This window comes from Hylobates moloch, unplaced genomic scaffold (assembly GCF_009828535.3).
Source record: "Hylobates moloch isolate HMO894 unplaced genomic scaffold, HMol_V3 SCAFFOLD_5, whole genome shotgun sequence".
Classification (NCBI taxonomy): Eukaryota; Metazoa; Chordata; class Mammalia; order Primates; family Hylobatidae; genus Hylobates; species Hylobates moloch.
Window position 1 is genome coordinate 155,653,729 of NW_026652280.1, and position 26,871 is coordinate 155,680,599.

Sequence of the window (26,871 nt, forward strand, 5' to 3'; positions counted from 1 at the left end):
AGAATTGCTTGAATCTGGGAGGCGGAGGTTGCAGTGAGCCGAGTTTGCACCACTGCACTCCAGCTTGGGCAACAGAGCAAGACTCGTCTCAAAAAAAAGAAAGAAAGAAAGAAAGAAAATTATAGACACAAAATTTAGTAGTTATTTGTGGGCAGAATGGGAAATGTAGTAAATAATGGGTACATAGGAAGCTTCAACTTGTATTGGTATTATTTTATTTTATAAGCTGGGTGATGGGTACCAAGCTGGTGATTGGTTTTATTTTTAGATAATTTCTAAGAAAAAAGGCCACTAACTACTGAAGTCGAACGATTCCGTCCTTTTCATGCTCTCTCTTACTGACAGTGACTTTCACCAAGTTAAGGTGAAAAGGTATAAAGTTCAAATTTATTATGCCAACAAATAACCAGTGAAAAAAACTGATGAATCTGTCACATCATCAAGTCAGAAACAATTTCTGTGACAGCATGAAGAGCACTTATCAAAAGCACCTAAAATAAAATGTTGGCTATTAATTATATAATATGTAATACTACTTTGCTCTGGGATAGTGATTCCCTCAGCTTTGCCTCTAACTCCTACTATCCTCAGGACTCAGCCTCTGATCTTCAAACGAAGTTGTCCCCTTATTAGCTCTTTTGCTATCATCCAGGTATAAGTCATTTACAATTACTATTCAAGACTTAAATGACACTAAAACAAAATATTTTAGAGGACCTTACTTCTGTATTTCTCTCCTTGTTTCTAGGTAACAATATATATTGCTTGTCTTGAGAAAAGATAACTTGATAACTTTCTTATAAGCTATCAAAAAAACTTTTTCTTCTTTTTTTAAAATTTTATTATTATACTTTAAGTTCTAGGGTACATGTGCACAACGTGCAGGTTTGTTACATATGTATACATGTGCCATGTTGGTGTGCTGCACCCATTAACTCATCATTTAGCATTAGGTATATCTCCTAATGCTATCAAAAAAACTCTAATTCTGTAGACATTCAGATACCACATCACCAATGAAAACAAAGAAAAAACACTTACTTGGGATCAACAGTACTCATAAGCTTCAGCAATTGATCTGCAGCAAGAGACTGCAAAAAATAAAACATAAGAACAATGAGAATACATAAAACAATAAATGACCAATATTTTCTAGGCAGAAAACTGAACAACAGAAATCCATGCAGGCTACATGCCATGAAACATATATTTTATAGTAGCCACATTAAAAAAGAAAAAACAAAAACAAAACAAAAACCGGTGACATCAGTAGCTACAGTATTGGATAGAGCAGCTTTAGCAAGTTATCTAAAGATTATGAGGCTGAACAGTCTAGATATTATAGAATTATGTCTCCTTTAAGACTTTTTGACATAAACATGTAAAACTCAAAACAGCTTAGCCAATATAATACAAAAGATCTCTACAAAGAACTTCAGAAAAAAAGGTTAGCTAAATTAAAATAAAAGAAAAATTTCCATGACAGAAAAATTATAAACCACATTCCTATCTTTTCATGACTATTTACTCTGACTCTATGACACACTGATAATGTACTGGCTTCTCGTGAACCTATTTTCTATTTTGAAGTTACTAAGTTATACCTGAGAGTTCAAGTTTGCTCCAGGAAGCCCAAGTGCAGCAAGGGCAGGATCAAGAGTAGGAGCCCCCAAAGCAGCCAGTGGAACAGCGCCAATCTGTGAAATGTCAAATTTAATTTATTTAAAACTTCATTTCAGTTCCTTATACCAGGGGTTAATACTTTTTTAATGTAAAGGGTCAGATAACAACTTTTCAGGCTACACGGTCCCCGTACAACTCCTCAGTTGTACACAAACCATATGACTACTGCCATCATAGCTTGAAAGCAGCCAGAGACGATACCTAAACAAATGGCTGTGGTCCAATAACAATCTATTAACAGAAACAGGGGTCTTGCTCTATATGACACCCATGTTCCATCCATTACATTTCCCCGCTAAATCCTAGATTAAGAAAAAAAGACAAAATATTTCAACATATTCTTGTGCTGATTTTAATTATTTATTGCTTCTCAGGATCCAAATCTACTATTCTTTGCCCTGCTGTTTTGTGATACTGGAGGCAGGACCTTTATAAAGCATTTCTCCTTTGACAGTTGCCATGATATAAGACTTCATTTGGAAAGAGTGCTGGAAGGACACTGACTAAGGAAGGGGCTTTTCCTGGCTCCTGTGTCCCCTTTCTGATTATTCCTGCAGCACCATGTCAAACACCCAGTAGCCCTCACCTCTCAGTGAGTTTTAGTACCAACTACTTATGCAGCTCCCCAGGGCACCCAAGAGAACTTATTTACTGGTCACCCTTCCAAAAACAAATCTAAGTTTCAGCACAGATGGGGAAAGAGGAGTCCCCTGAACTAAATGGGTGTTCCTTCTGCTTCAGCCTCAGAGGTAGTGGTTGTTTCTTACACTTGTGATTCCTGTATTCATTAGAATTCCCCTAGTAATCTCCTATCACTAGGAGTTCCCTGTTCAAATCACTGCAGGGTTCTGCCACCTGCTTGACACAATTCTGATTAATCCATAATGTAACAGACACAAACCATGAAAGTGAGGCTACTTTAAAAACATCTGTAGCTTTTGAAACAGCCTCACTTTCTCCACACTGTGCTACAAGTTCTCCTTGTTTCAATTTATTTAGTAAATACAAACTATCAAACTTTCTATAATTTAACTATTTATTCAGTACAGGCAAAATACTGTGTTAATACTATTTTAACTTACTGTCCAATATAGCTATTGCATAGCTTTATACATTAAAGGAATTTAGAAAATTACCCAGATCTGGACTGGACGCGGTGGCTCACGCCTGTAATCCCAGCACTTTGGGAGGCCAAGGTGGGCAGATCACTTGAGGCCAAGAGTTCAAGACCAGCCTGGCCAACATGGTGAAACCCCATCCCTACTAAAAATACAAAAATTAGCCGGGCATGGTGGCGCGCCTGTAGTCCCAGCTATTTGGCAGGCTGGGGCAGAATCGCTTGAACCAGGGAGGTGGAGACTGCAGTGAGCTGAGATTGTGCCACTGCACTCAGGCCTGGGTGACAGGGCGAGACACTGTCCATCTCAAAAAAAACAAAAACAAAAAAACCCAAAAACACAAAAAACAAAACAAAACAAAGAATAAAGAAAATGACTCAGATCCTGATTTTATAGGTTAAAAAAAAAAAACCTAGGAGTTATGTGATAAAAGTCACACCCAAAAAGCTTAGGAACTCCTAATCTTTCATTCTAAAGTGCATTTCACAGTTAAGAGTCAATTAGTCAATTATTTACGCAGGCAAAATTATATACTAGAAAGAATGCTTTTATAAATATGCAGTTGAGGCTCATCATTCACTACAATCTTTGAAACTACTGACCAGTTACAATCTCAGTAATTAGAATACACAGTATTTAAAGTGCCTTTTAGTTCTAAAATGATAAGCTTCATACAGCATTGTCAGTGTTAGAAGCACTATTGCAAACAATTTTCTTTCACATTCCCATATCAAACATCTCCATCGAGAACTGCCTTTGTTTTCAAGCCACTTATGTAATTTAAAACCCCCCAAATAACAGGAAAAGATAAAGGGGAAGGAAAAAAATGAAGGGTTCACTTGTGAAATTTTAACCTCAGTTTTCTTTCCTGGTCCAAATGAACCTATTTTTAACAGTGTGTTCAGAGAAGTGTTCATGCCTCACGAGACTGTTCCAAAACTACTTATGGGTTATTTTGAGAGTCAATGGTCAAAGTGATACAACAGATATTTTATGATTTTTTCAGAATGTTCCTAAAATACAAAAGTCTAAGAGATCTTCTATACTATTTGTGATTTTAATATAGACATGTGATAATGCTATCTGAACTAGAATCTTATGAGTACTTACAAAGCTCAAATGTTTAGCTTTATCCACAATTCTGTTTTTTCCCCCACCCTTTAAGAATTCAATAGAACTAGTACCTGGGTAAGTGGGTTAGGGGTAGGCAGGAGTCCACCACCAGGCAGAAGACCTGCCACTGCATTAGCTGGTGCCAACAGAGACAAAGCCTTAGCTTCATCAGGAATAACTCCTGCAGAGAAACATCCTTGCATTAGAACACATTCTTTTCTAAGACAGAAAACACACAAAAACACCCAGAAAATGTCTCCCTGATACACCACCTGAGTTTGTTGAAAGTACTTATGTTCGCTAAAATACAAAGCTTGATTTCTATGATTATTTATCATTAATTTTATGTCAGAATGAACTTCAATGTGTGAAAATTTGTTTCCTTTTTCTCTACAAATGGTTAAGTTTCTAGAGTAAAAAAAAAATAGCACAATACACACTACTTTTTTGTTAACACTGCCAAGATTTCATCACCTGTACTCGATTTTTAAGTCATGAACCAAACGTAAGCAAGCACAGTCGGTTCTCCAGGGGTGTGCTCTCAACTTTCAAAAGCTGTTTTATGAACAACGACTCGTGTCGGCTGCTTCACTATAAAGCACACAGAAAAATCAAGATACACAAGACAAAAAAAGTTTGATTTAGGGGTTAATAATATGGTACAGTTACTATGATTTTCTTTTACACCTACCATACAAATTTTGTAAAAATTAAGAGAAGAAAGTATGTAAAGGAAATATTCTGTTGGAATCAAGCGTAGGGCTTTTGCTGACTCATGAAAATGAATATGAATGTTTCTGAAGGTCTCTGAATACACACAAGATGTGTGCATGGGAGTGAGAGAGAAAGAGAGATAGGTAAAACAACATGGCACATTCCTTACCTGTACAGTAAAATGCTTTATGTTTCGCCATGTGCCATGCTAACCATACCAAAAAATGCTGCTACACAGTGCCAGTTGAAAAGCTAACTTAGCCAAACTCCTTAAGCCAAAAATGACATATATATCTGTTTTTAAAGCCTAATCTGTGTATTCAGATAAAATCTAAGGGTCCTAAAACAAATATTTATGTAGACAATTTAAATTCTATCCAACAGCAAAAGCCCTATACAGATGGATTAATCTGTTAATGTGCCCAAGCCCCCAAAATGAGAGTTCAATAATACAATTAAACTACATATTTGCAAATACCAGTAGTATTTCTGTAATACATATTAAGAAACTGCATCTCATCATAAAACATACAATATGTACAGGGCACTTAAGAGAAACTGGATAAGCTGCAGAAGAAAACTGTTGGGTGGTATTTTCAGCAGGGCCTGGTATATAGTTCAGGCTGAACCAGGGAAAAGAACTGTAAAACACAACAACAAAAAAGAAAAACCACTGTTAAATAAAGGTAATGGTTCCTTCCACCTATACTGAGAAGTGCCGATAATATAAACAAATGTATACTACACAGCACTGTTATCTTGCTTGTGTCAGAGCTGTCATCAATTTAGATACCAAGAGTTATGGAGGGGAAGGGGGAGAAGATCATTTAGATATAGGGCAGTAATGCATCAATATTAACAAACCTACAAAGATTATGGGATAATTTTGCATGCAAAATTATGTCTCAAGAGGATATATTCAGTATCAACATCTTACTCAAATTAGTGCATTTGCAACATTTCTGGCAAACTAAAATCCTCTTGAATTTATTGTGAGACACCTGATAGAAGATCTGCATCCATTAAAAAAAAAAAAAAGTCATGCATCTGATCCTCTGATTAAAAAAGACTATTTAAAAATAAAACTACAATTTAAAAATAGCAATGAGGCCCCTCACCAGTTAATTTTCATGCGTCAAGAGTATTTTTTTTACTGCTGCTTTGATAGAACCATGAAATACTGCATGAATGTGTAGAAATGAAAGAAAAAGAAACAGACAAAAGAAACAAACATTAACCAAGGAACCTAAAAAATCCCCAAATCCATTACTATTAAGAGTTCCTTCCAAATTCAGCTATCTTAGTTTTACCAATTAAGACTATTCCTTACCGTAGACTATGTCTACTGTTCTAAAACACTGACCAAGAGCTAACACCGAAGTGTAATAGCTAAATCTGGAGGGAATTGTATTTACTGGAGGTAACATTAATACAGCATATCATACCAGAATTAAATTCACCAACAATAGAATTCTGAATGAAATATTCCCCTAATTCTATATACTGTATATTCCTAAATAGTTCACTTCCAAAAATAGGTCTAGAAAAATTACTATGGCCTGAAAATATTTATGAAAGTCATTTATATGATATACTGTATTATGTTCAAGGATTGGGAACTATAATACTTAGCCAATAAAAAATTTAAATTTACAGGCTAACCAAAATGTTTTACGTATTACTCACATGATTTGACCCTTGTTCCAAGACCTATACTCTATTTTATTCATCCTGAATTTGAATTCTGTAAATTTTCTGTTGATGGTCTTATCCTATAACAGGCACACTGACATAAAAGAAATTGCTTAACCAAAACACACTAACTCAAAAATTTATCTATCTATATATTACAAAACCTTAAAACTGGGCTCATACACTTTAATATCATGGAGACAGAGGTACTATCACATAACATGCCTTAACCCATTTATAAATATAAGTTAATTTCTTTAGAAAACCAGAGGCAATTTCTGTTAAGTGTTAAGGACTAGACATTTCACAACTTTTACAAGGTATGGTGTAAATGTTCACATTTGTATTCAAAGATTTCAGATAGCATCTAAAATCAACAATATTAAGATTCCACTTCCACTGACCAGTTTATTAAGGAAAGGGGAAAGCATTTAAATCCTGGTCAGCATATTAAATTATTAACTTAAAATCCAGCAGTTTTATCATATTTCAGTGATTCGAGTAAAATTTATAGTTACCAAAAAGCAAATCAAGTAGCAGTACATTGGGAACAAACTAATTATAAAATACGCCTTAGAAAATTTTACAAAATGGTATTAAAATTTCTTGTCACAGTGGCTTTTTAGATCCAAAAAACCTGCTCATTTTTTTCTGTCAAATTACTTTAACAGCCTAAAATGTAAAAAGAGAGAAAATGTAGTTAACAAATGGTTACACCAGGAAAACACTTGGGGCACTTGAGTGCTTGCTGGCCTTTAGTTAATGTCTAGAATCCCCTGTAGCTGCAGAGGACCCACTGTTTTTCAGGCATCTGGAAGGGTTTTGCATTTGCCTTCTCCACTATAAAAATCACACACACAAATAACAGAGAGAAGAATTTATTATTTAGAGATATTCTAGAAATATAGCAAGAATGAACAAGAAAATCTGGCATAAAATAAAACACCCAGTGCCCATCTGGCACCTAAGCTACAGGAAATCTTGAACTTTCATGAAAACCAAAATCACTGCAACCCTTGGTATACTGAAATTCAATTTGTGTGTTTTTTTTTTTTCCAGATTATCAATGTGAGGAAGCTTTAAGAAAATAAAATCAACCTACTCATTTATTTAAAACAGAAATAACATCATGCATTTATTTGAAGGTTCTGTAAGCATACATGGAGTGAATCATTTACCTTCAGGGCTTCTTCATAAAACTTAACATTAAATTAACTAAGTAGATGTATCTCAGGGAGTTACAATAAGGGACATGGTTTTAAACAACTTAAAAATGTTTTAAAAGAAAACAAAAGGTAAATATAATAACAGACCTAATTTCTAATTTTTAGAATTAAAAAAAATCTGCAAGCAAAAATTACGGACTGCAGTATAACAAGGGTTTAAAAATGTTAATAGCTTAGATTTAACATGCTACTAATGCTCATTCTACATCTACTGAGGTAGATGGTCATCTTAGGATGCCCACATAGGTAGTTAAACAAAGCACAAACCTTCTGCATATGGTACGACTATCAAAGCTCTGTCAACGAATACAGTGTTTGTCAGATGCTGTGCCACAACTGCTGAGTCTGGATCATGGAACTTAACAAAGCAGACACGAGATGAGACTGGCAAAGGCGAATCACTAAAAATAAACAAATAACATAAAAGAGAAACAGAATTATCAGTTAAAACAAATGCTAACTCACAAACCAACACATTTCAAAAGTAAAACAGATTAAAAAACCTAACTGTATACTAATGTAGTTAAATTCAAAAGAAAACATTCTAATAATATACTGTTCACTGAAATAATGTAGTGAATTGCAGTTCAGATGAAAACTTATAATCACAACTTACATTTACAGTGTATCAGGTTAAAAACAGTTTGGTACTAAAGTCTCAGAGACTGAGAGGACCACAAAATTGTCAACAGTTTCTTTCATAATACTAATACTAGCTATTTTCAGATACAGGTAACAGTAGTAGTTCAGGGCTCAGAAACTTCCTTATGGCTTTCTCAGTGTAAGAAAGATGAACAATTTTTATGTCAGGGACAAATGAATATCATGAGCAAGAACATGTACTCAATCAACAGTGAGTTTTCTTGAACTGCATAGAATAAACAGGTTCCATGCCCTGCACTCTTTTACCCATAGCATATGAGAACTCTTATGCACTGTACATAATCAGTGATTTCTGGCTGGGAGCACTTTCAGATAAAAGAAAAAATTCAGGCACACATGGGGATAGTACTACGCTCCACTAGTGCCACCCTGCAAAGTTTCAATAAGCAAAAGGGCTAGTTCCCTCAGCAAATTACTTCCTTAGGTAAAAGAAAGATAAGTGCTCAACTGCAAGCTATGGCAGTGTAGGTAAGACAGATAACACAGGAAGCAGGGTTTTTTTCAACTGTTAAGTTATAGGGTAGATCAAATTTCTGCCTTGAAACTGTGCATGAACGCAAGGATGGCTCAAGCCCATACCAAAAGTTATTTGGAAAGCTAGTGCCCTAAGGCAGAAATAAACAAACCATCCCTAGTTAATCCACTCTAATGTGTATTAGAGTCATGGGGTGGGAGATTGGCGGTAATCCACACTCTTCACATCAATTACATCAAGATCTCTGATGAAGTTTGAGCTCTTTCTCCTTTAATTCTCTCTGAAAACTTTATGCACCTAGGGTACAAAACTACTTCATTGTAACATCAATATAACACTTATGTCGTAGGACTCATTAATGAAAACGAAAATCCTATATTTTAACACTATGTGAATGAGGCTCCACAGTTTCTAAAAAATGAAACACACTCATGTGTACATAAAATTGTAACTGCATCAGATTTGGTTATACTAAGAATTTCAGATTCATTGTTGAAAAGAAAAATAATTTCTTTTAATTTAGGCCTAACAAAAAAACCCACAATTTTTATCACAACTCAAACACTAACATGATGCTATATATGGCCTGAGAACTCAAACCCATTAGAACTTCTGATACAAGTTTCCCTACCAGGATCTCCCAGGCTAAACACAGACCCTAACCCAAGTTCAAAGCAAAATTAACAGGATATCCACAAGCAAGTTAAGCCACCTTGTTATACAGGCTCACTGTTGAATGTTTCTTGAAGAATACAGTGGTTTTTAGATGTGAAACGCTGCTGGTATAAAATTTAACAATGTTGCACCCGCAGTAGTAAAAATAATGTTTAAGCAATTTCTCCTTAAAGAAATGGGAGGGGTCTTACTATGTTACCCAGCCTCCCACTCCAGCTTCCCCAATAGATGGGGCTGCAGGTGTGCCTCACTGTCAAGTACTTTAGCAGGTTTAGTAAGCTACGGCACTTCACATTTCTTTGCTGACATCCATGTTTCCATCACTAAATTACAAACCTCTTTTCATGCTATCATCTTATATTCTTAACACCCTACACAATGCCCTGGGAAAGAGGCACTTAACACTTCTTAAAACTGACCTCTACCAATTCTTTAACACTTTTTATTGTTATTTTATTAAAAGAAATGACTCCCAAATATGATATTTTTAATGAATAGTTCTTTAGGAAAAAAAGTACTGCCTCCGTGCTCAAATTGTATTCTTTGTACTTGGCAACCTTAAAGTGACTCATATTTTTTTTCCTACTCATTAATGGCATAGGAATGCTCCAATTATTTTGGCTACATCAAAACCTGTTAAGTGATGGTAGGGTACAGATAAAATATGAATTTGAATACCGTGAATAAGAAATATAATTTCATCTCTCTCCACTTCAAATGGCCTCCTTTAGATGGGTTTAAAACAAGTTTTTGTTGGTATCTGGGCCCACAATTACATTCTTACATTTCTTCGATTAGAATTTCTTTTTTTTTTTTTTTTTGAGATGGAGTTTCACTCTTGTTGCTCAGGCTGGAGTGCAATGGCACGATCTTGGCTCACTGCAACCTCCACCTCCCAGGTTCAAGCAATTCTCCTGCCTCAGCCTCCCAAGTAGTTGGGATTACACGCACGTGCCACCAAGTCTGGCTAATTTTTGTATTTTTAGCAGAGATGGGGTTTCACCATGTTAGTAAGGCTGGTCTTGAACTCCTGACCTCAGGTGATCCACCTGCCCCAGCCTCCTAATAAAATTCATCTTAATATGATAATATGTTAATATAAGATAGAGGACTGATGCCTGAAATTAATTTTTGTGCTCTAAAATTCTGTGGAAGTACTGCTTCCAAGTATGACATGTATTTTACTCCGTATCTCTTTAGAATTAATATAAAATAGGGAGAAATGAAGAACAAGATAGGGTAAAGTGAGTCCTGCATGCCACTTCTGTCCTCCAACTAAGAGTGGTGGTGTAGTTTTTAACAGTTCTTACGTGTCCTCTGAGGGCTATTTCAGAATCTTCTAGGCTCCACAGAGAAAACGTGAGATTTCCATCGTTCACCTAAGGGTCTGTAGAGAATCTTTTTTATATGAAGGCCCAGATTCTTAACAAGGTGTTCATGCCTACTAATGTATGAGAACTTCAGGTTTTAGGCTACTGATATCAGCCTTCCAACTTCCACCTTAATAGTGTGCTAAGTGGAGAATTTCGAGCTCATAAATAAAAGTATCTCCGAAACCCACAAAAGGAGGTGTGTGACAAAGACGACATTAATCTGAAAACTTGACTGCTGACCTCATGTGCCCCCTTCTCACTATGTAAAGAAATATACAACAAAATGGTGCATCGATTAAAACCATTTTTTCTTTAAAGGTGGACTAAACCCTTTCCCTTACCTAATATACTAATTTATACTTATATAACCATTAAAGTATCCATTCTGGGTCACCGAAAAGTTACTAATGAACTTCAATGTGTCTCCATATTACAGCAGCCTTAAGTTACTGCATAACTGTGACATACTTCACTGGGATCATCACCTGATAAGCACTTTGCTGGGCAATCCCACTAAAAGAAAGCATATGAAGATCTTACAAGTTACTTGGCTAAATAAACAAACTCCTGATCAAGTGGTAAAGGAGAGTCACAACTTGGGTTCAAGTTCTAGTTCTGACACTGGCAGTATGGCTTGGGCATACAAAAAATACCTGTGAATTTCAGTTCACGAACTTGTAAAACAGGGTCAAAAACATTTTTTCCTCTGGGTTTGTAAGGATTAAGATACATTTAGAAAGCAACTCATACACAATAGATATTCAAACAATGCTGCATTTCCAATACGCATTTCAGAAACAACCAGAATCAAAATAACAGTTTAACAAAGAGTATATGTGGGGTACACTGACAGATGCTTTCAAATAGCTGCAGAGCCATCATGCTGTAGAGATGGTTAGAATATCACCTATTGTAAAGATAGTATTTCTATTTCTCAGTGAAATTATAGGCCAAAAATTCTGGTTTAAAAAGAAGGAATAAATAGATGGACTTAACAATGACAATGCAGGCAACCTCCTTGAGCAGGCTGTCATTGAAATGTCTGTCATAATCCCAGAAATGTTTCCCCAAAATAGGCATTCAGAACCCAAATGAAGAGTTTCAGTAGGTGTGGGCGAGGTTCAGTCATCTATGTATTTTAAAGCACCTCATATTCTACAGGAGAGAAGTTGTTAAACTTAACCTGTCAACTGGTGACAGGCGCTATAGAAAAAAAGTAGTGTTAAGGAGAATAAAGCAGCAGCAGAGGTGCTCTATTTTACATAGGGTGGTTTGGGAAGGTTTCTCTGATTAAGGTGACATCGGAAAAACAAAAGTAGTTAAGCATGTCACAGATATGTCTAGGGGAAAAAGAGTTACAGGTGCATGTCACTGCCTTCTTGGGGGAAATCATATAGTTTTCCCTCAGTATCCATGGTTTCAGGACTCCCTGCAGGTAACAAAATCCACAGATGCTCAAGTCTCTTATATAAAATGACATAGGGAGGGGGAAGAGGTGGAGGAAAAATAAAATCATGGCATATTACCTGTGCACATCCTCTTGCATACTTTTAAATCTCTTGATTACTTATAATACCTAATACAATGTAAACAGTTGCTATACTGTACTGTTTAAGGAATGACGACAAGAAAAAAGTCTGTATATGTTCAGTACAGACGCTCTCTCCTTATATTTTCAATTCACAGTGGGCTGAATCCATGGATGTGGAACCCAGAGATGAAGAAGGCCAACTGTGTAGATAATAGTTACAATCAGGTGACCTGTTCACAACAGATAGAATTTTATGTAATCTGAGCCATTCAATGTTATGAGTAAACATTTTTGGAATGATGAACCCTGTGGACCACTGGGAAGTATATGCAACTTGTGCAAGTCAGATTAGTTTATTGAAACTTATAGTTAAAAAACCAAAATGCAACATCAAGTAAATAAAAGTAGCCATCTACATTACTATCAAATGTAGAAGGCCACTAGTAACATTTAACTTATTGTAACCTTGTACATTTTAAAAGACAAAATGATCTTGTATGTGGGAAGATAAATGAAGGAGTCAGAGTAAAAATGTGTCAATTTATCTCTCTCTCCCCCAATACGGGGAAAGGAGTCCTTTTAATGCAGAGTATCCCAGATCATACAGTTGAAGGAGACATTCTCAAGCACACACTAGCTGTCCTGGTTATGAAGGAACTACTTACTTGACTACGAAACAAAAAGACTCTGGTCCATCACAACTTCCTCTAGGATACTGGTCACGCATTACGTAAAAGATGAACCAGTATAATGCGTACATCTCTCTTACCTTTTTTCTAAATGCATCATAAAACTGCCTCCAGAGAATAAACAGCATTTAAAAGTCAGCAACTATAATAAAATTTTTAACTTGTAGGATTGGAAAGAATTGTAGTAAATCGAATACCTTAAATATCCCACTAATAAAACTATTAAAATCATCCAATGTATCACTATTTTCTGCTATTTTACTGTTTATTAATTTTACAAGCTTAAAACAGTAAGTCTTGAGAAAACTGAACAACAGCAAAGCATCTATTTTTGTATGTTCATGTTATGAAAGCTATTTGTCCTTCATTACCAAATCAAGTATCTGTCAAAATAACAGGAATAAAGATATACGTGTTTGTTCCCAGAACTCTATGTCATGCAAACTAAGTAAATCCTCTCTCCACATGTACATTTCTCTAAAAATTAGAAACATACCAATTTGAAAACACCAACAATCTTGTGAAAGTATTTTAAGTGGAAAGTGATGAAATATGCTAATACTTAACAAATATCTCATTATGATAGACTTTTGTCAATTATTTTATTGAGCAGAAAGTTAATGGTTACATGTACCATAACAGTAGATTCTTAGAGGATTCCAATTTCCTGTTTAGTATTTAAGTGACATCATAAAATTCTCAATATATAGTCTTTACTGTTAAGGACGTTTGAATTGTCACTTCTCCACCAATAAGTCTTCCAAAAAGCACAAGACTATTATTATTATTCCAATTGTCTGTTTTAATAGTACACCTTATCTTACTTCATAGCTTCTTTTAACTATTTTTTCTTTACAATTAATCCACTTATTTAATATTCTTGCGCTAGAAATAATTTTCAAAATAAAAGTGAGATAAAAAGGATAAAAAGTCATACACCCTAATTCAAATTTCAACATTTATAAAAATCCTTCTCAAGAACAACTGTGAAATATCACAAATCTGTATATTATTCAAACAAAGGAACATCTCTGGTTTATAACCCGTTTTTTGAAATTATAAAAATTAAGTAATCAGGCTCACTAAACTAAGCATCTGTCAAAAAGAATATGATCTTTGAATTATATTGCTGGGCCAGAACCACATAACGGCAATAACAATAAGTGAACAACCTACAAAGTTTAACACCAAATTAACACAGGCATGAATAATTTTGTTACCTTTCTTCCAAGAACGCAAAGAACAAATACTCAAGTTTTTTAAAAAAGGGATTTAACCTATATACGACGTACAGAGTGCAGTTAGTCTTGCGTTAAGTCCCCAAAGCCAAACGACCACGTTGGCACAATTTAAGGCGGAAAAAAAAAAAATTTCCCGAGAATAAGAGCCAGTGTTTCCTAATCCCAAAAAGCCCTGGCCCTGCCTCTCTGCATTTTTTTGTAGGCCTAGAACACAACCGTCTTAAGTAAATCCACCAGCCACTCAAGCAGCCTGGCTCGGGGAAGCAGCGACAGGGGCCTAAGGAAATGGTGTGTTAGGCCCGGGCTGAGGCGGCGTTAGCAGCAACAGTGATGGTGGACGATACTCACTCCGGCGGGAAGAGGCGCAGTTCGTCGATCTTGCCTAGGAAACCGAAGAGAGTCCGCATCTGCTCAGAGCTAGCGCTCGGGGAGACATTAGTCACCTGGATTACCTCGGTGCCGCCGCCTCCGCCGCCACCGCCTCCGCCACCGGGCCCGCCGCTGGGGCCCGGACCTGCAGTGCTGGGGACGACGGTAGTGTTGCTCATGGCGCTGCTCGGGTTCTCGCTCCTGCTTTAACACATCAAACACACAACAAACAGTGAGAAGGAGGGGGAAGAGGAACCGGTTCGCGGGAGAGAGGAGGGTGTCCGATGCTACAGCCTCTGCTACTGCTGCCGTTGCCGCCGCCGCCGCCGCCGCCGCCGTTTCTCCGCCCCGCCGCACGCCGCGGGGGAGGGGATGAGAGCGCGCGAGCTCGAGACCACGAGAAAACAAACGGCCGCCCCACCTCGCCTCCAACCACGACACTAGCGGGCCCGAGCTCCCACAATGCCTTGCGGCGCAGGGCGCGTCAGCGTCGGCTCCACCCCGCGCAGGCCCAGCAGCCCTCGCCTGCAGCCCGAGAAATGCGAGGCACCGCGGTCTACAGAAAGGTGTTATCCACCTTCGTCTCTCGTTTTTTTCTTCTTTTTCTTCTCCCTCTCTCTTTTTTTTTTTTTTGGAAGAGAGAAGAGGCACGTAAAAATTTTTTTTTTTAAAAGCATTCATCCTCCTGCAAAAAGTCACTTCAGCAACTATTCTTATTAAATACTGCTCACGATATGTCTTTATATAATGATAATCATCTACAGATCTACCCGATTACTAATGATATTTAAACCCAAGCTAAGATGCCACCCCACCACCACCAGTATAAAATGTCCCGAAATCTTCAATGTACATGAATTTTGGTAACATTACATCTGTAACTAATTTGTCACTAAAACTTTAAGAAAAGATATATATTTTAATATTACACTTATTAATAAGCGTTTTGTACATTCATTCACAATGGATGACTTTTTTTTTTTTGAGACAGAGTCGCCCTGTCGCCCAGGCTGGAGTGCAGTGGCACCATCTTGGCTCACTGCAACCTCCGCTTCCCCTGTTCAAGCCATTCTCCTACCTAGGCCTCGCGAGTAGCTGGGATTACAGGCGCCTGCCACGACGCCAGGCTAAAGTTTTGTATTTTTAGTAGACATGGGGTTTCACCATATTGGCCAGGCTGGTCTCCAACTCCTGACGTCTGGTGATCCACCCGCCTTGGCCTCCCAAAATTCTGGGATTACAGGCGCGTGAGCTACTGCACCCAGCCAATTTCACAATAGCTGACTTTGGAAACAGTTTACAGTACTTAAATATATTCAAGTATGTATTTCTAAAGAAAATACTGCAATTTCTCAAGAAAAACTTGTTTCACATACATATTCTTGCTTAAAATAATTTTGAAAGTTTTGACTATTAAAAAAATCCTTGCCTTAGTTTTCAACCTCATCTGAACTATTCTCTCAACTGCATCCAGTGTGTAGTGCAGTGACTTGTAGTGCCCCAAACATGACAAAAACCATAATATCTCTGTGCCTATATACAAGTTATTAATAACATCACTCATCTCATCTGTCATCTTCTGTAGAGCATTCCTTCCCTCACTGCTATGACTTCTGCAAGCTGTTAGGGCTTCCTCTTTTCTGCTAAGTAACAGAAGATACATATATTTATTATTGACATGTATCACTCAAAGTTGTGAGCTTCCTGGGTCAGTCCAGAACCTGGCACAATGTCTGTCACACAGTCCCAATGAATGTGCTGGACACATGCACAAATACACCTTAATGACAATGTCATTTAAGACAGTTCACTAAATAATTTACTTGACCTTGAATGTTTGTAGAGGTAAAAACAACCCACCAACCAACTTGAAGCCTTACAGAGTATCTACATTAGTGAATACCTCTGGGCACAATGCAGTCAAGATGCAATATGTGAGAGATTAGAGCACAAGGTTATTGAGATCTGGATGTAGAACCAACTGGCTAAGTGACTTTCACTAGTGCTTATACAGAAAATGGATGGCTTGATTGAATGTCAGCCTCAGCAAAATTACAAATTATGGCCTTCATAGAAACCAACTAACGTTAGGTAGAGCCAAGACTTTTCAGAATTTTAAAGAAAAGCATATAGTTGTCCCTCAGTATCTGTGGGGGATTGGTTCCAGGATCCTCCCACAAATACCAGAACCAGAGGATGCTCAAATCCCCTATATAAAATGGTGTTGTGTAACAGTGCATTTGATCTGTATCCATGGGTTCCACGTATGTGGATTCAACCAACCTGGGACTGAAAGTATTTGGAAAAAAATTGATGGTCTAAACATGTACAGCCTTTTTATTTCTTGTCTAACAACTATTTACACAGTATTTACATTGTATTATTATTAGTATAGAGACGATTTAAAATATTTGGGAGGATGTGCACAGATGATATACAAACACTATACTATTTTACATAAAGAATTTGAGCATCTGTGTATTTTGATATCCTCTGGGGTCCTGGTATCAATTCCCCATGAATACTCACCTCAGGACTGGTACGACTCTATTTGTATGTAATGTAAGCACATACCTTCATACACTTGAGTAACCCTTATCTAAAATGCTTGGGACCAAAAGTGTTTTGGATTTTGGAATTTTAAAAAAGATTTTGGAATATATGCATTATATTTACTGATTTAGCATGCCTAATCCTGACATTTAAAATCTGAAATGCTCCAATGAGCATTTACTTTGTGCCACGTCAGTGCTCAAAAAGTTTCAGATTTTGGAGCATTTTGGATTTTGGTTTTTTGGATTAGGGATACTCAACTTTAATACTGAATACAATGTAAATACTATGTAAACAGCTGTTATACTGTATTTCTAAAACCTTTTATTTTTAATGTCATTATTTTTTATTTTTTGAATATTTTTGATAGGGGTTGGTTAAACCCAAGTATGTGGAATGGAACACATGGTTATGGAGGCTGATTGTACAACTAACTGCATGTCACTCATAAATGAGTATCTGTGAATACAAAGAATGGTAATTCATTTTCTCATTTTGAATCAGACATATGTAACTGCCAGTTACAGATACTTAATAGTTTAACATTTATTGTGAGTGCCTACCATATGCCACACATGCTAAAATATTTGATGATAAAAGGACAAATAACAGAAGGTCAGGGTTCATGCCTTTTTCTTTTTTTCCTTAAATGTTAACACTTATTTATTCTCTGTGATGGGTACACATAAATCTTTTATATGGCTATACATTTTTCTGTATGTTTGACACATTTCATAATTAAAACTACAAATTCAAACCAAAGAAAAAGGTAGTTGTAATAAAATCCTTTAAACCACCAGAAGCCAATTTATGTACAATAACTTACTGAACAAATAGATGATACTTTGCTATAGAGAAACTAAGTGGCAAAACGTTTATTCAAATGAAGAGGATTTTAAAATATTTTCAAATCATTTAGCAGCTACCAAAAAAAAAAAAAAAATTACTAAATTTAAAGTTAGAAGGCTGGCTTAAAATACCAGCCCTGTCAGCCAGGTGCGGTGGCTCACACCTGTAATCCCAGCACTTTGGAAGGCCAAGGCAGGCGGATCACGAGGTCAGGAGATCGAGACCATCCTGGCTAACACAATGAAACCCCGTCTCTACTGAAAATACAAAAACAAAATTAGCTGGGTGTGGTAGCAGGCGCCTGTAGTCCCAGCTACTCGGGAGGCTGAGGCGGGAGAATGGCATGAACCGAGATCGTGCCACTGCACTCCAGCCTGGGCGACAGAGCAAGACTGCGTCTCAAAAAACAAAAAACAAAACACACATGCACAAAAAAACAAAGAAAACCCAGCCCTGTCATTAAGCATGTGATTTGAGAAAATTTCATTTCATTTCTAAGAACCTATGTCAGTTTGTCAGTCAAATGAAGAGTTGAATCATAATTTTGAAGATTCTTGTAGATCTAACAGATTAAATAATTATGTTAATGTCTGTTTTACATAGGAATAAGACATATACCTAAAGACAAATGACGGATATATTAAAGCAAATAAATATAATCAATCTATGACAGTTTTAAATCACTTCAGATTTATTTAGGCTCGCAAGTAAACAAGACTATAGAAAATATAGAATCTGGAGACAGGATTCATGCCTGTTTTATTCACTGTATCTACAATATCATTAAGAGGCAGTTAAAAAACTCACAAATTTCTTCAAATATTATGTACCTAAATCTGTTCCAAGGATTTTCCTAGCTGCTGGAAATAAAGTAGGGAAAAGGAAGTGAATGTCCCTGATATCATAAAACTTCGGGTCTAGTATGGCAGACTTTCAATAAAAAAACAACACAGCCAGGCGCGGTGGCTCACGCCTGTAATCCAAATACTTCAGCAGGCCGAGGCAGGCAGATCACCTGAGGTCGGGAGTTGAGACCAACCTGACCAACATGGAGAAACCCTGTCTCTACTAAAAATACAAAATTAGCTGGGCATGGTGGCACATGCCTGTAATCCCAGCTACTTGGGAGGCTGAGGCAGGAGAATTGCTTGAACCTGGGAGGTGGAGGTTGCAGTGAGCTGAGATTGCGCCACTGCACTCCAGCCTGGGCAACAAGAGTGAAACTCCATCTCAAAAAAACAAAAACCCACACACACACACACACACACACACAAACCACAAAAAAACCCCACAAAGATGAAAGGAGTAATGTGTTGTGAGGAAATGAAATAGGACAGGGGATGGCGGAAAAAGTGTTACCTGCTGAGACCTTACTAAAAGGAAGAAGCAAGCCATTTGAATTTCTGGAGGAAGAGTATACCAGACAGAGGAAATAACAAATTAGAAAGACCCAAAGAATAAGAACAAGTTTGAAGCTTTCAAGAAAAGAAGACCACTCTTTCTGAAGTGAATGCATTCCAGTTTATACTTCAGAGAGAGACTTAGAAATCTTGTCATGTGGAAAGCAAAGTGAAGGAAGTATGCACAGAGAAGGTTCAATTAGCTCATCTTTGGATATAAGTAAGGGAAAGCTTCTAGTTATATATAAATGATCATTATTATCAATTTTATTATGAGTTAATGCAGCTGGGTTATGGTGGCTCATCCCTGTAATCCCAGCAGTTTGGGAGGCAGAGGTGGGTGGATTGCTTGAGCCCAGTTGTCTGAGACCAGCCTGGCAACGCAGAGAAACCCCATCTCTACAAAAAACACAAAAAAGTTAGCTGGGTGTAGTGGTGTGCACCTGTGGTCCCAATTACTTGGGAGGCTGAAGTGGAGGATCACCTGAGCCTGGGAGGTCAAAGCTGCAGTGAGCTGAGATCGTGACACTGTACTCTAGTCTGGGTGACAGAGTGAGACCTTATCTCAAAAAAAAAAAAAAAAGTTAAATAACCTATCATTTGGCCTATAAGGTCACATTATGGATAAGTGCATGATTTCTGATAGGCTTTTGAAACACAAGAAATAACTTACAGGTTCCCCATAATACTTTGAAGATTCACAGGTAGGACACGTAGGGAACCACTACTGCTACATTGAAAAAAAAAATTAACTGGTGCGTGATATTGGCAGGAAAGCATGTCAAATAATATTAGACAATGAGGCTTTATACACATCCGTAAAACAATACTAATCCTCTTAGTCCTAATGAACAAGTTTAGTTCTTTTCCATCTCAAGCTTCTAAAAAGATCTTTGTATTTAGATGGAAGGTCTTTTAGATAAAAAAGAGCAGACAGGCCACACACGGTGGCCCACGCCTGTAATCCCATCACTTTGGGAGGCCAAAGTGGGTGGATCACCTGAGGTCGGGGGTTCGAGATGAGCCTGACCAACATGGAGAAACCCTGTCTCTACTAAAAATACAAAATCAGCCGGGCGTGGTGGCGCATGCCTGTAATCCCAGCTACTTGGGAGGCTCCTCGAGGAGGAAGAATTGCTTGAACCCGGGAGGTGGAGGTTGTGGTGACCAAAGATTGTGCCACTGCACTCCAGCCTGGGGTAACAAGAGCGAAATTCCGTCTCAAAAGAAAAAAAAAAGAGCAGACACAGGTATGCATAATCCCTCTACCCACTGGGAACCCTGTTTGCAGCTGGATAAATCAAGTCACTTTTTGTTAGCCACTTTTGTTCACACTAATGGAAAAGACAGTGGACTCCTCCCAATTAACACAATTATGCAAATCAGCACAAGGAACAGGCCTTTTATGAAAGTAGTTGTTAAATAGCTCTTCCCTCCACCCCCAAGCAAATACATTTTTTGAGGCTAGAAAAGGCAATTTATCAGTCTTGGGGTTTCTGATGCCTAACAATATTCTACTGGAACAAGCCCAGCATTAGAAAAACATCGACCATCACCTATGTGCTAGAAACCACAAATGCCTCCTACAATCTACTCAACTCTTGTAAGGCAGATGGCTCATCACTGAAGTATACTAAGGGAATGCATGCAGCAAAGGCTTTGTGAATGAAGATGGTATGTATTTGTTCCATTTACAGGGAAATTTGGTTGAGCAAAGTATTTGGCTACAATTTTTTTCCCCTTTAGCTAGAGAGCAATAAGAAGAACCTAGGAAATAAATTGCTGGTTACAAATCCGTAAGTTTTAAAAAACTTATCTGCAGGCCAGGAGCGGTGGCTCATGCCTATAATCCCAGCACTTTGGGAGGCCAACGTGAGCGGATCACTTCACGCCAGGAGTTCAAGACTAGCGTGGCCAAAATGACGAAACCCCGCCTCCACTAAAAATACAACAATTAGCTGGGCGTGGTGGCATGCAACTGTAGTCTCCAGCTATTCGGAGGCTGAGGCAGGAGAATCACTTGAATCCAGGAGGCGGAGGCTGCAGTAAGCTGAGATTGTGCCAATTGCATTCCAGCCCAGGCGACAGGGCAAGACTCTATCTCAAAAAAAAAAAAAAATCTGCAGATGTATTTTGATTTCTAGTTCTATAAATTAGATAATATTTCTATTGTATTTCTAATTCTATAAATTTACACAATTTTATAAATATTAATATCTATTTAAAAATCAAATTGTAAATCCCACACTCCTGTTCTTCATCTAAATGAAGGGGAGAGGATAAGGATGAGTTAGCACTAGGGGACTGACTGACAGACAAAAGAACACATGGACACACATACCAGGACAGAAAAAAAGTCTACCTATATTTATTTTCAAATACTTCTTTCATATCGTTTAATATATATTGTCTTCCAATAGCAAGGATTTTATATGTATGTTTTTAAATTGACAGAGCCGGGTCTGTGAACACCCTAAAATTATAGGCAAAAATCTATTTGTGACCATTTTTTACAACTTTGTTTTATGATTAAATAGAGGAAAAAGTAGTAGTCAGAGCATTAAGATTCTGGTGCTTGCAACGTATGCACAGTATTCTCACCTATAGTGCACATGTATTGCTTGGAAAATCAGAATCAATTTATTTGTACAGATCTGCTTGGCTTTTTTATTTAATCGGCTCAAAAGAAACATTTGGCTGGGGAAGCTCCAGACACTGATTACTCAATACTATCTTCTATGTTATAAAAGATTCTTTTGGAGTCTTAACTGACAAAAAGCCATTGGAGGGAATGCTTCACAATCTTAAAAAATAAAAAAAAGTTCAATGCAAGAAAATATCCAGTAGAGTTATATGTATCTTTACCTCTAATAGTTTCATGCATTTTAATATGTTTTTCGTAATCAAGGAATTAAACGTATGCACCATTTGACCTTTTATGTTTTTCCCCCATGCAGTAAAATTAACTTACTCTTCATGAAGGAAAATTATTTTTAAAGACTTACTTAAAACTGGAAAAAAAGTGAAAGTGTACTCAAATCAGTACATTTCATTAATAAGACTGAATTACATTAATTGAATGCTTTTAAAATGACCTTCAATCCTCGGAACACTTAAAAGGTGCTAGAGTGATTAATAATGCAGGCCCTAGAGTCAACCTGAAGGGACTCTACCAATTAAGATAATTGTGTGAACTTCAGCTCATTACTTGGTGCTTCAATTTCCTTATTTAAACTAAGAGGGTAATAATAATGCCCATCTCATTGGGGTTGTTATGAGGATAATAAGTGAGAATACTAATGCAAATGCTTAGAATAAATTACTATTATAATGACTATTCTATAAATAAAGAAACTAAGGCTTAGAAAAGTTAAGCAACTTGTCTAACATATAAAGCAGGTAATAGTAGAGCAGGGATTAAAAAAACCAAACCAGGTACTACATCTCACTCCAAAGCCTGTATTTCCACTATGTTGTACTGTCTCCTACTAGGTCTTGTCATAATAAATCCAGAAAAATTTAAACTCACATGAAAGATATAACTCAGAAGAGTTAGTTTACACAATGAGAACAGTTTCTTATTTATATTTCACATTTTAACATAGGTTTTTTGTGGAATGTTAAAAATTATAAAGCAATAAGTTTAATGCTAAATACTCAAACTATATAAATGTAAAAAACATAAGCAGCTTCTATTCTATTCCCTGATTCTACTCCCCCATGTCTGTTCCCATCTACTGTAATAAATACTTCCTCTAATTAGCCACATGAGCTAATGTGTCCCTTATGCGAAAAATGGGGATAATGATGCCATTTGAAGTTTCTAAGATTAACAATATGAATACAAAGCACTTAGCAGAGTGCCCAACACATAGGCACCCAACAAATGTTACATGTCATTACAAGAAAGTCGGAAAAAACTCTCCAATTTCCTCATCTTTTCTTTTTAATTTTTTTTTTTGAGGCAGGGTCTTGTTCTGTCACCCAGGCTGAAGTGCAGAGTTCACAGCAGCCTCAGACTCATGGGTTCAAGTGATCCTCCTGCCTCAGCCCCTTAACCCCACCTCTCCAGCAGCTGGGACTACAGGCTCACGCTGCCACACTCAGCTAATATTTTAAACTTTTTGTACAGACAGGGTCTCCCTATGTTGCCCAGGCTGGTCTTGAATTCCCACCAGGGCATCCCAAAGTGCTAGGATTACAGGCATCAACCACCACACTTGGCTTTCCTCATCTTTTCAATTGATGACTAACAATAGTAATACTTGTCTTACTTTACAGCATTATTATTATTTTTTTTTTTTTTTGAGACGGAGTCTCGCTCTTTCACCCAGGCTGGAGTGCAGTGGCGCGATCTCGGCTCACTGCAGGCTCCGCCCCCCGGGGTTCACGCCATTCTCCTGCCTCAGCCTCTCCCAGTAGCTGGGAACTACAGGCGCCTGCCACCTCCCCCGGCTAATTTTTTGTATTTTTAGTAGAGATGGGGTTTCACCGTGTTAGCCAGGATGGTCTCGATCTCCTGACCTCGTGATCCGCCCGCCTCGGCCTCCCAAAGTGCTGGGATTACAGGCGTGAGCCACCGCGCCCGGCCAACTTTACAGCATTATTGTAAAAATTAAATTGATAAGAACCTACCCTATAAACAGTTAAGTTAAAGATATGAATTATACCATTATTAGATGCCCCTTCTCCTTTAAGAGGCTACTGCAATGCAAACATGACACCAACATGAAAAGACACAAACAACTGTACCTATCTTTGATTAATATTAAATTAAAACCAGGCATAATGGCTCACACCTGTAATCCTAGCACTTTGGGAGGCCAAGGTGGGTGGATCAGCTGAGGTCAGGAATTCGAGATCAGCCCGGCCAACATGGCAAAACCCCATCTCCACTAAAAATACAAAAATTAGCTGGGTGTGGTGGTGCGTGCCTATAATCCCAGCTATTGGGGAGGCTGAGGGAGGAGAATCGCTTGAACCCAGGAGGTGGAGGTTGCAGTGAGCCAAGATCTCATCACTGCCCTCCAGCCTGGGCGACAGAGTGAGACTGCATCTCAAAAATGAAAAAATAAATATTACTTAATTAATTAAAAGTACCATGACGTGGGTCAGAACAAAAAAATTATCAAATAACCAAAGCATAAATTTTAGAAAAGTAAAATACTACTCACAACTTTACTAAAATTAAACAATTGTTTCCTAAAAATAAAGTACAGTAAGCATTTTTTAAGGGCCATGTTTCTTTCCCCCAATTGCCACCCCAGTCACTTGAAACAATAAACTATTGTTAGTTTCAAGCCACAATTAGCTCAGGCTGAAGTCTAAAGCACTTGGAGATATTGATCAAGTAATTATTTTAGGGGAGGGATGAGATGGCAGAGATGTAGTATTTCTAGGAAATGAGTTAAAAAGAAAAGCAAAAATGTCAGCACCTCTAAGATGGCCATAAATTTGTATTGATGGCTGATAAATTTAGTATTGAGTGAAAAACATGTACCTCTAGAATGATGATGGCTGGGTTCACAGATTTGCATCATAGGTACCAAGTATTTAAATGTCCACTAGTATTTCAACACTGATGATGCATACCTTTAAAATATTTAAGTATATGTAACTGTGACATTGCAAAGGATAGAAAAAAAACAACCTCAAGTAGAAAAAAAAATTGTGAGCAGTCTTGAAGGTGTTCTGAAAGCTAAACTAGCACTTACCAAATTGTGAGTATAAATATGTGGCCTACAAATCTAAGTATCACATTTTAAATTAACAATCTATTGATTGTGATTGTTAACAAACTACCAAATTGTTCAGATTTTTCTCCTTAAGTTGACATTAAGGATAAAGTCTCAGGGACCATATCGTGTCTTACTAAAACTGCAGGCGAGCTTTGCTATAGAAACAGTACTTGCCATTTATAAACATTTACTGTGTCTCCCTTTTTAAAGTAAATGAAATTGCAAGCAGAATCCTATTGAACAAAATTGTGGGTGGGAGGGGGTGGATATAAAGTCAAATTTTAAAATAGTGGATTTTGATTGAAATTGTTTTTAAAACAGACTTAGTAGTGTATGTGTTAACATAAACACAGGGTTTGGTGCCCTAACTTTACTTCTGCATTACTTTACTAGTTTAAAGCCAAAAAAAAATCATAAAATCCATACAATTAATACAAAATCTGAGACTTTAAGTCAGAGAACATATTAATCTTGGAAAAAAGAGCAAGAATACTGCACTAGCTTTTAAAGGTTAGGAGTAATAATCACTGTAATAGGAAACACTTTCACCTGATTTAAGAACAGGTGATAAACAAATCGCAGTATTATACTGCTTTTTTGAAAATGACATAAGCAGGATTGGTTTACCACCACCCTTGTTTCAGTTTCTTTTTATAATATAATGAAATAAACCAGAAAACCCCCAAATTAAAAGCATTTTTGATAATTTTTTTACTAGTTCTTCCACCTTCAAGTAAGTAAAACTAACATTTAAAAAAAGCCATCATACAAGAGGGAAAAAAAATTTTCCTAAATCTGGGGATTAAAATTTTTTTGTGTTGAAAGTGGAGAGAGCTGGGCGTGGTGGCTCATCCCTGTAATTCCCTACAGGGTCTCGCTCTGTTCTCCAGGCTGGAGCACAGTGGCACAATTTTAGCTCACTGCAACCTCCGCCTTCCGGGGTCAAGCCATCCTCCTACCTCAGCCTCCTGAGTAGCTGGGATCACAGGTGCATGCCACACCACGCCCAGGTAATTTTTGTATTTTCTGTAGAGACAGAGTTTCAAGATATTGCCCAGGCTGGTCTCTAACTCCTTCCTGAACTCATGGGATCTGCCTGCCTTGGCCTCCAAACTGCTGGAATTACAGGCATGAGCCACCGTACCTGGCCAATCCCAGCACTTTGGAAGGCTGGGGATTGCTTGAGCCTGGGAGTTTGAGACCAGTCTGGGCAATATGGGGACATCCTGTCTCTACAAAACATTAAAAAATTAGCTGGATGTGGTGGCATGAGCCTACAGTCGCAGCTAATGGGGGGCATGGGGTGGAGGTTGAGACAGGAGGATCACTTGAACCCATGAGTTTGAGGCTGCAGTGAGCTCTGCACTCCAGCCTGGGCGACAAAGCGAAACGCTGTCTTGGAAAAAAAAAAAAAAGTCGGGGGGGGGACAGAAAATATTAGAATCAAATATTAAACCTCCTAGAGGAAGCTGTTTCATGATTCAAAACTATATAAGAGAAGCAGAGAAAACAAAGAATATACAAATGCATTATTCCAAAGACAATGCACTCTCTCCATTAGAAAAAATTACCATATACGACTCCAATAACAACATAATACAAATTTCAAAGCCACATTTGAAACTATCAATAAAATGCAAAATATGTACTGCCTTCACTGAAAAGAAAAGAATGTCTTCTTGGCCAGGCATCGTGGCTCATGCCTGTAATTCCAACACTTTGGGTGGCCAAGGCAGGTGGGCTGCTTGAGCCCAGGAGTTTGAGAACAG

General features: G+C 37.5%; 1 protein-coding gene across 5 annotated transcripts in view; it reads right to left on the reverse strand.

Annotated features, from left to right (window-relative positions):
- The window catches only part of SRSF11 (serine and arginine rich splicing factor 11), a 45,824-nt gene that overhangs the window by 14,842 nt on the left and 4,111 nt on the right, over positions 1-26,871 (reverse strand). For 2 of the 5 annotated variants that reach the window (XM_032155606.2, XM_032155605.2), the window contains exons 1-5: positions 14,542-14,988; positions 7,814-7,947; positions 3,986-4,095; positions 1,605-1,697; positions 1,042-1,091 (exon numbers count right to left, since the gene is read on the reverse strand). In XM_032155606.2, coding sequence (XP_032011497.1) covers positions 1,042-1,091; positions 1,605-1,697; positions 3,986-4,095; positions 7,814-7,947; positions 14,542-14,741 — 587 coding nt within the window. In that variant the 5' untranslated portion in view covers positions 14,742-14,988. Of the gene's footprint in view, positions 1-1,041; positions 1,092-1,604; positions 1,698-3,985; positions 4,096-7,813; positions 7,948-14,541; positions 14,991-26,871 lie in introns of those variants that run through there. The other 3 variants (XM_032155603.2, XM_032155602.2, XM_032155604.2) reach the window with 3 other exon arrangements.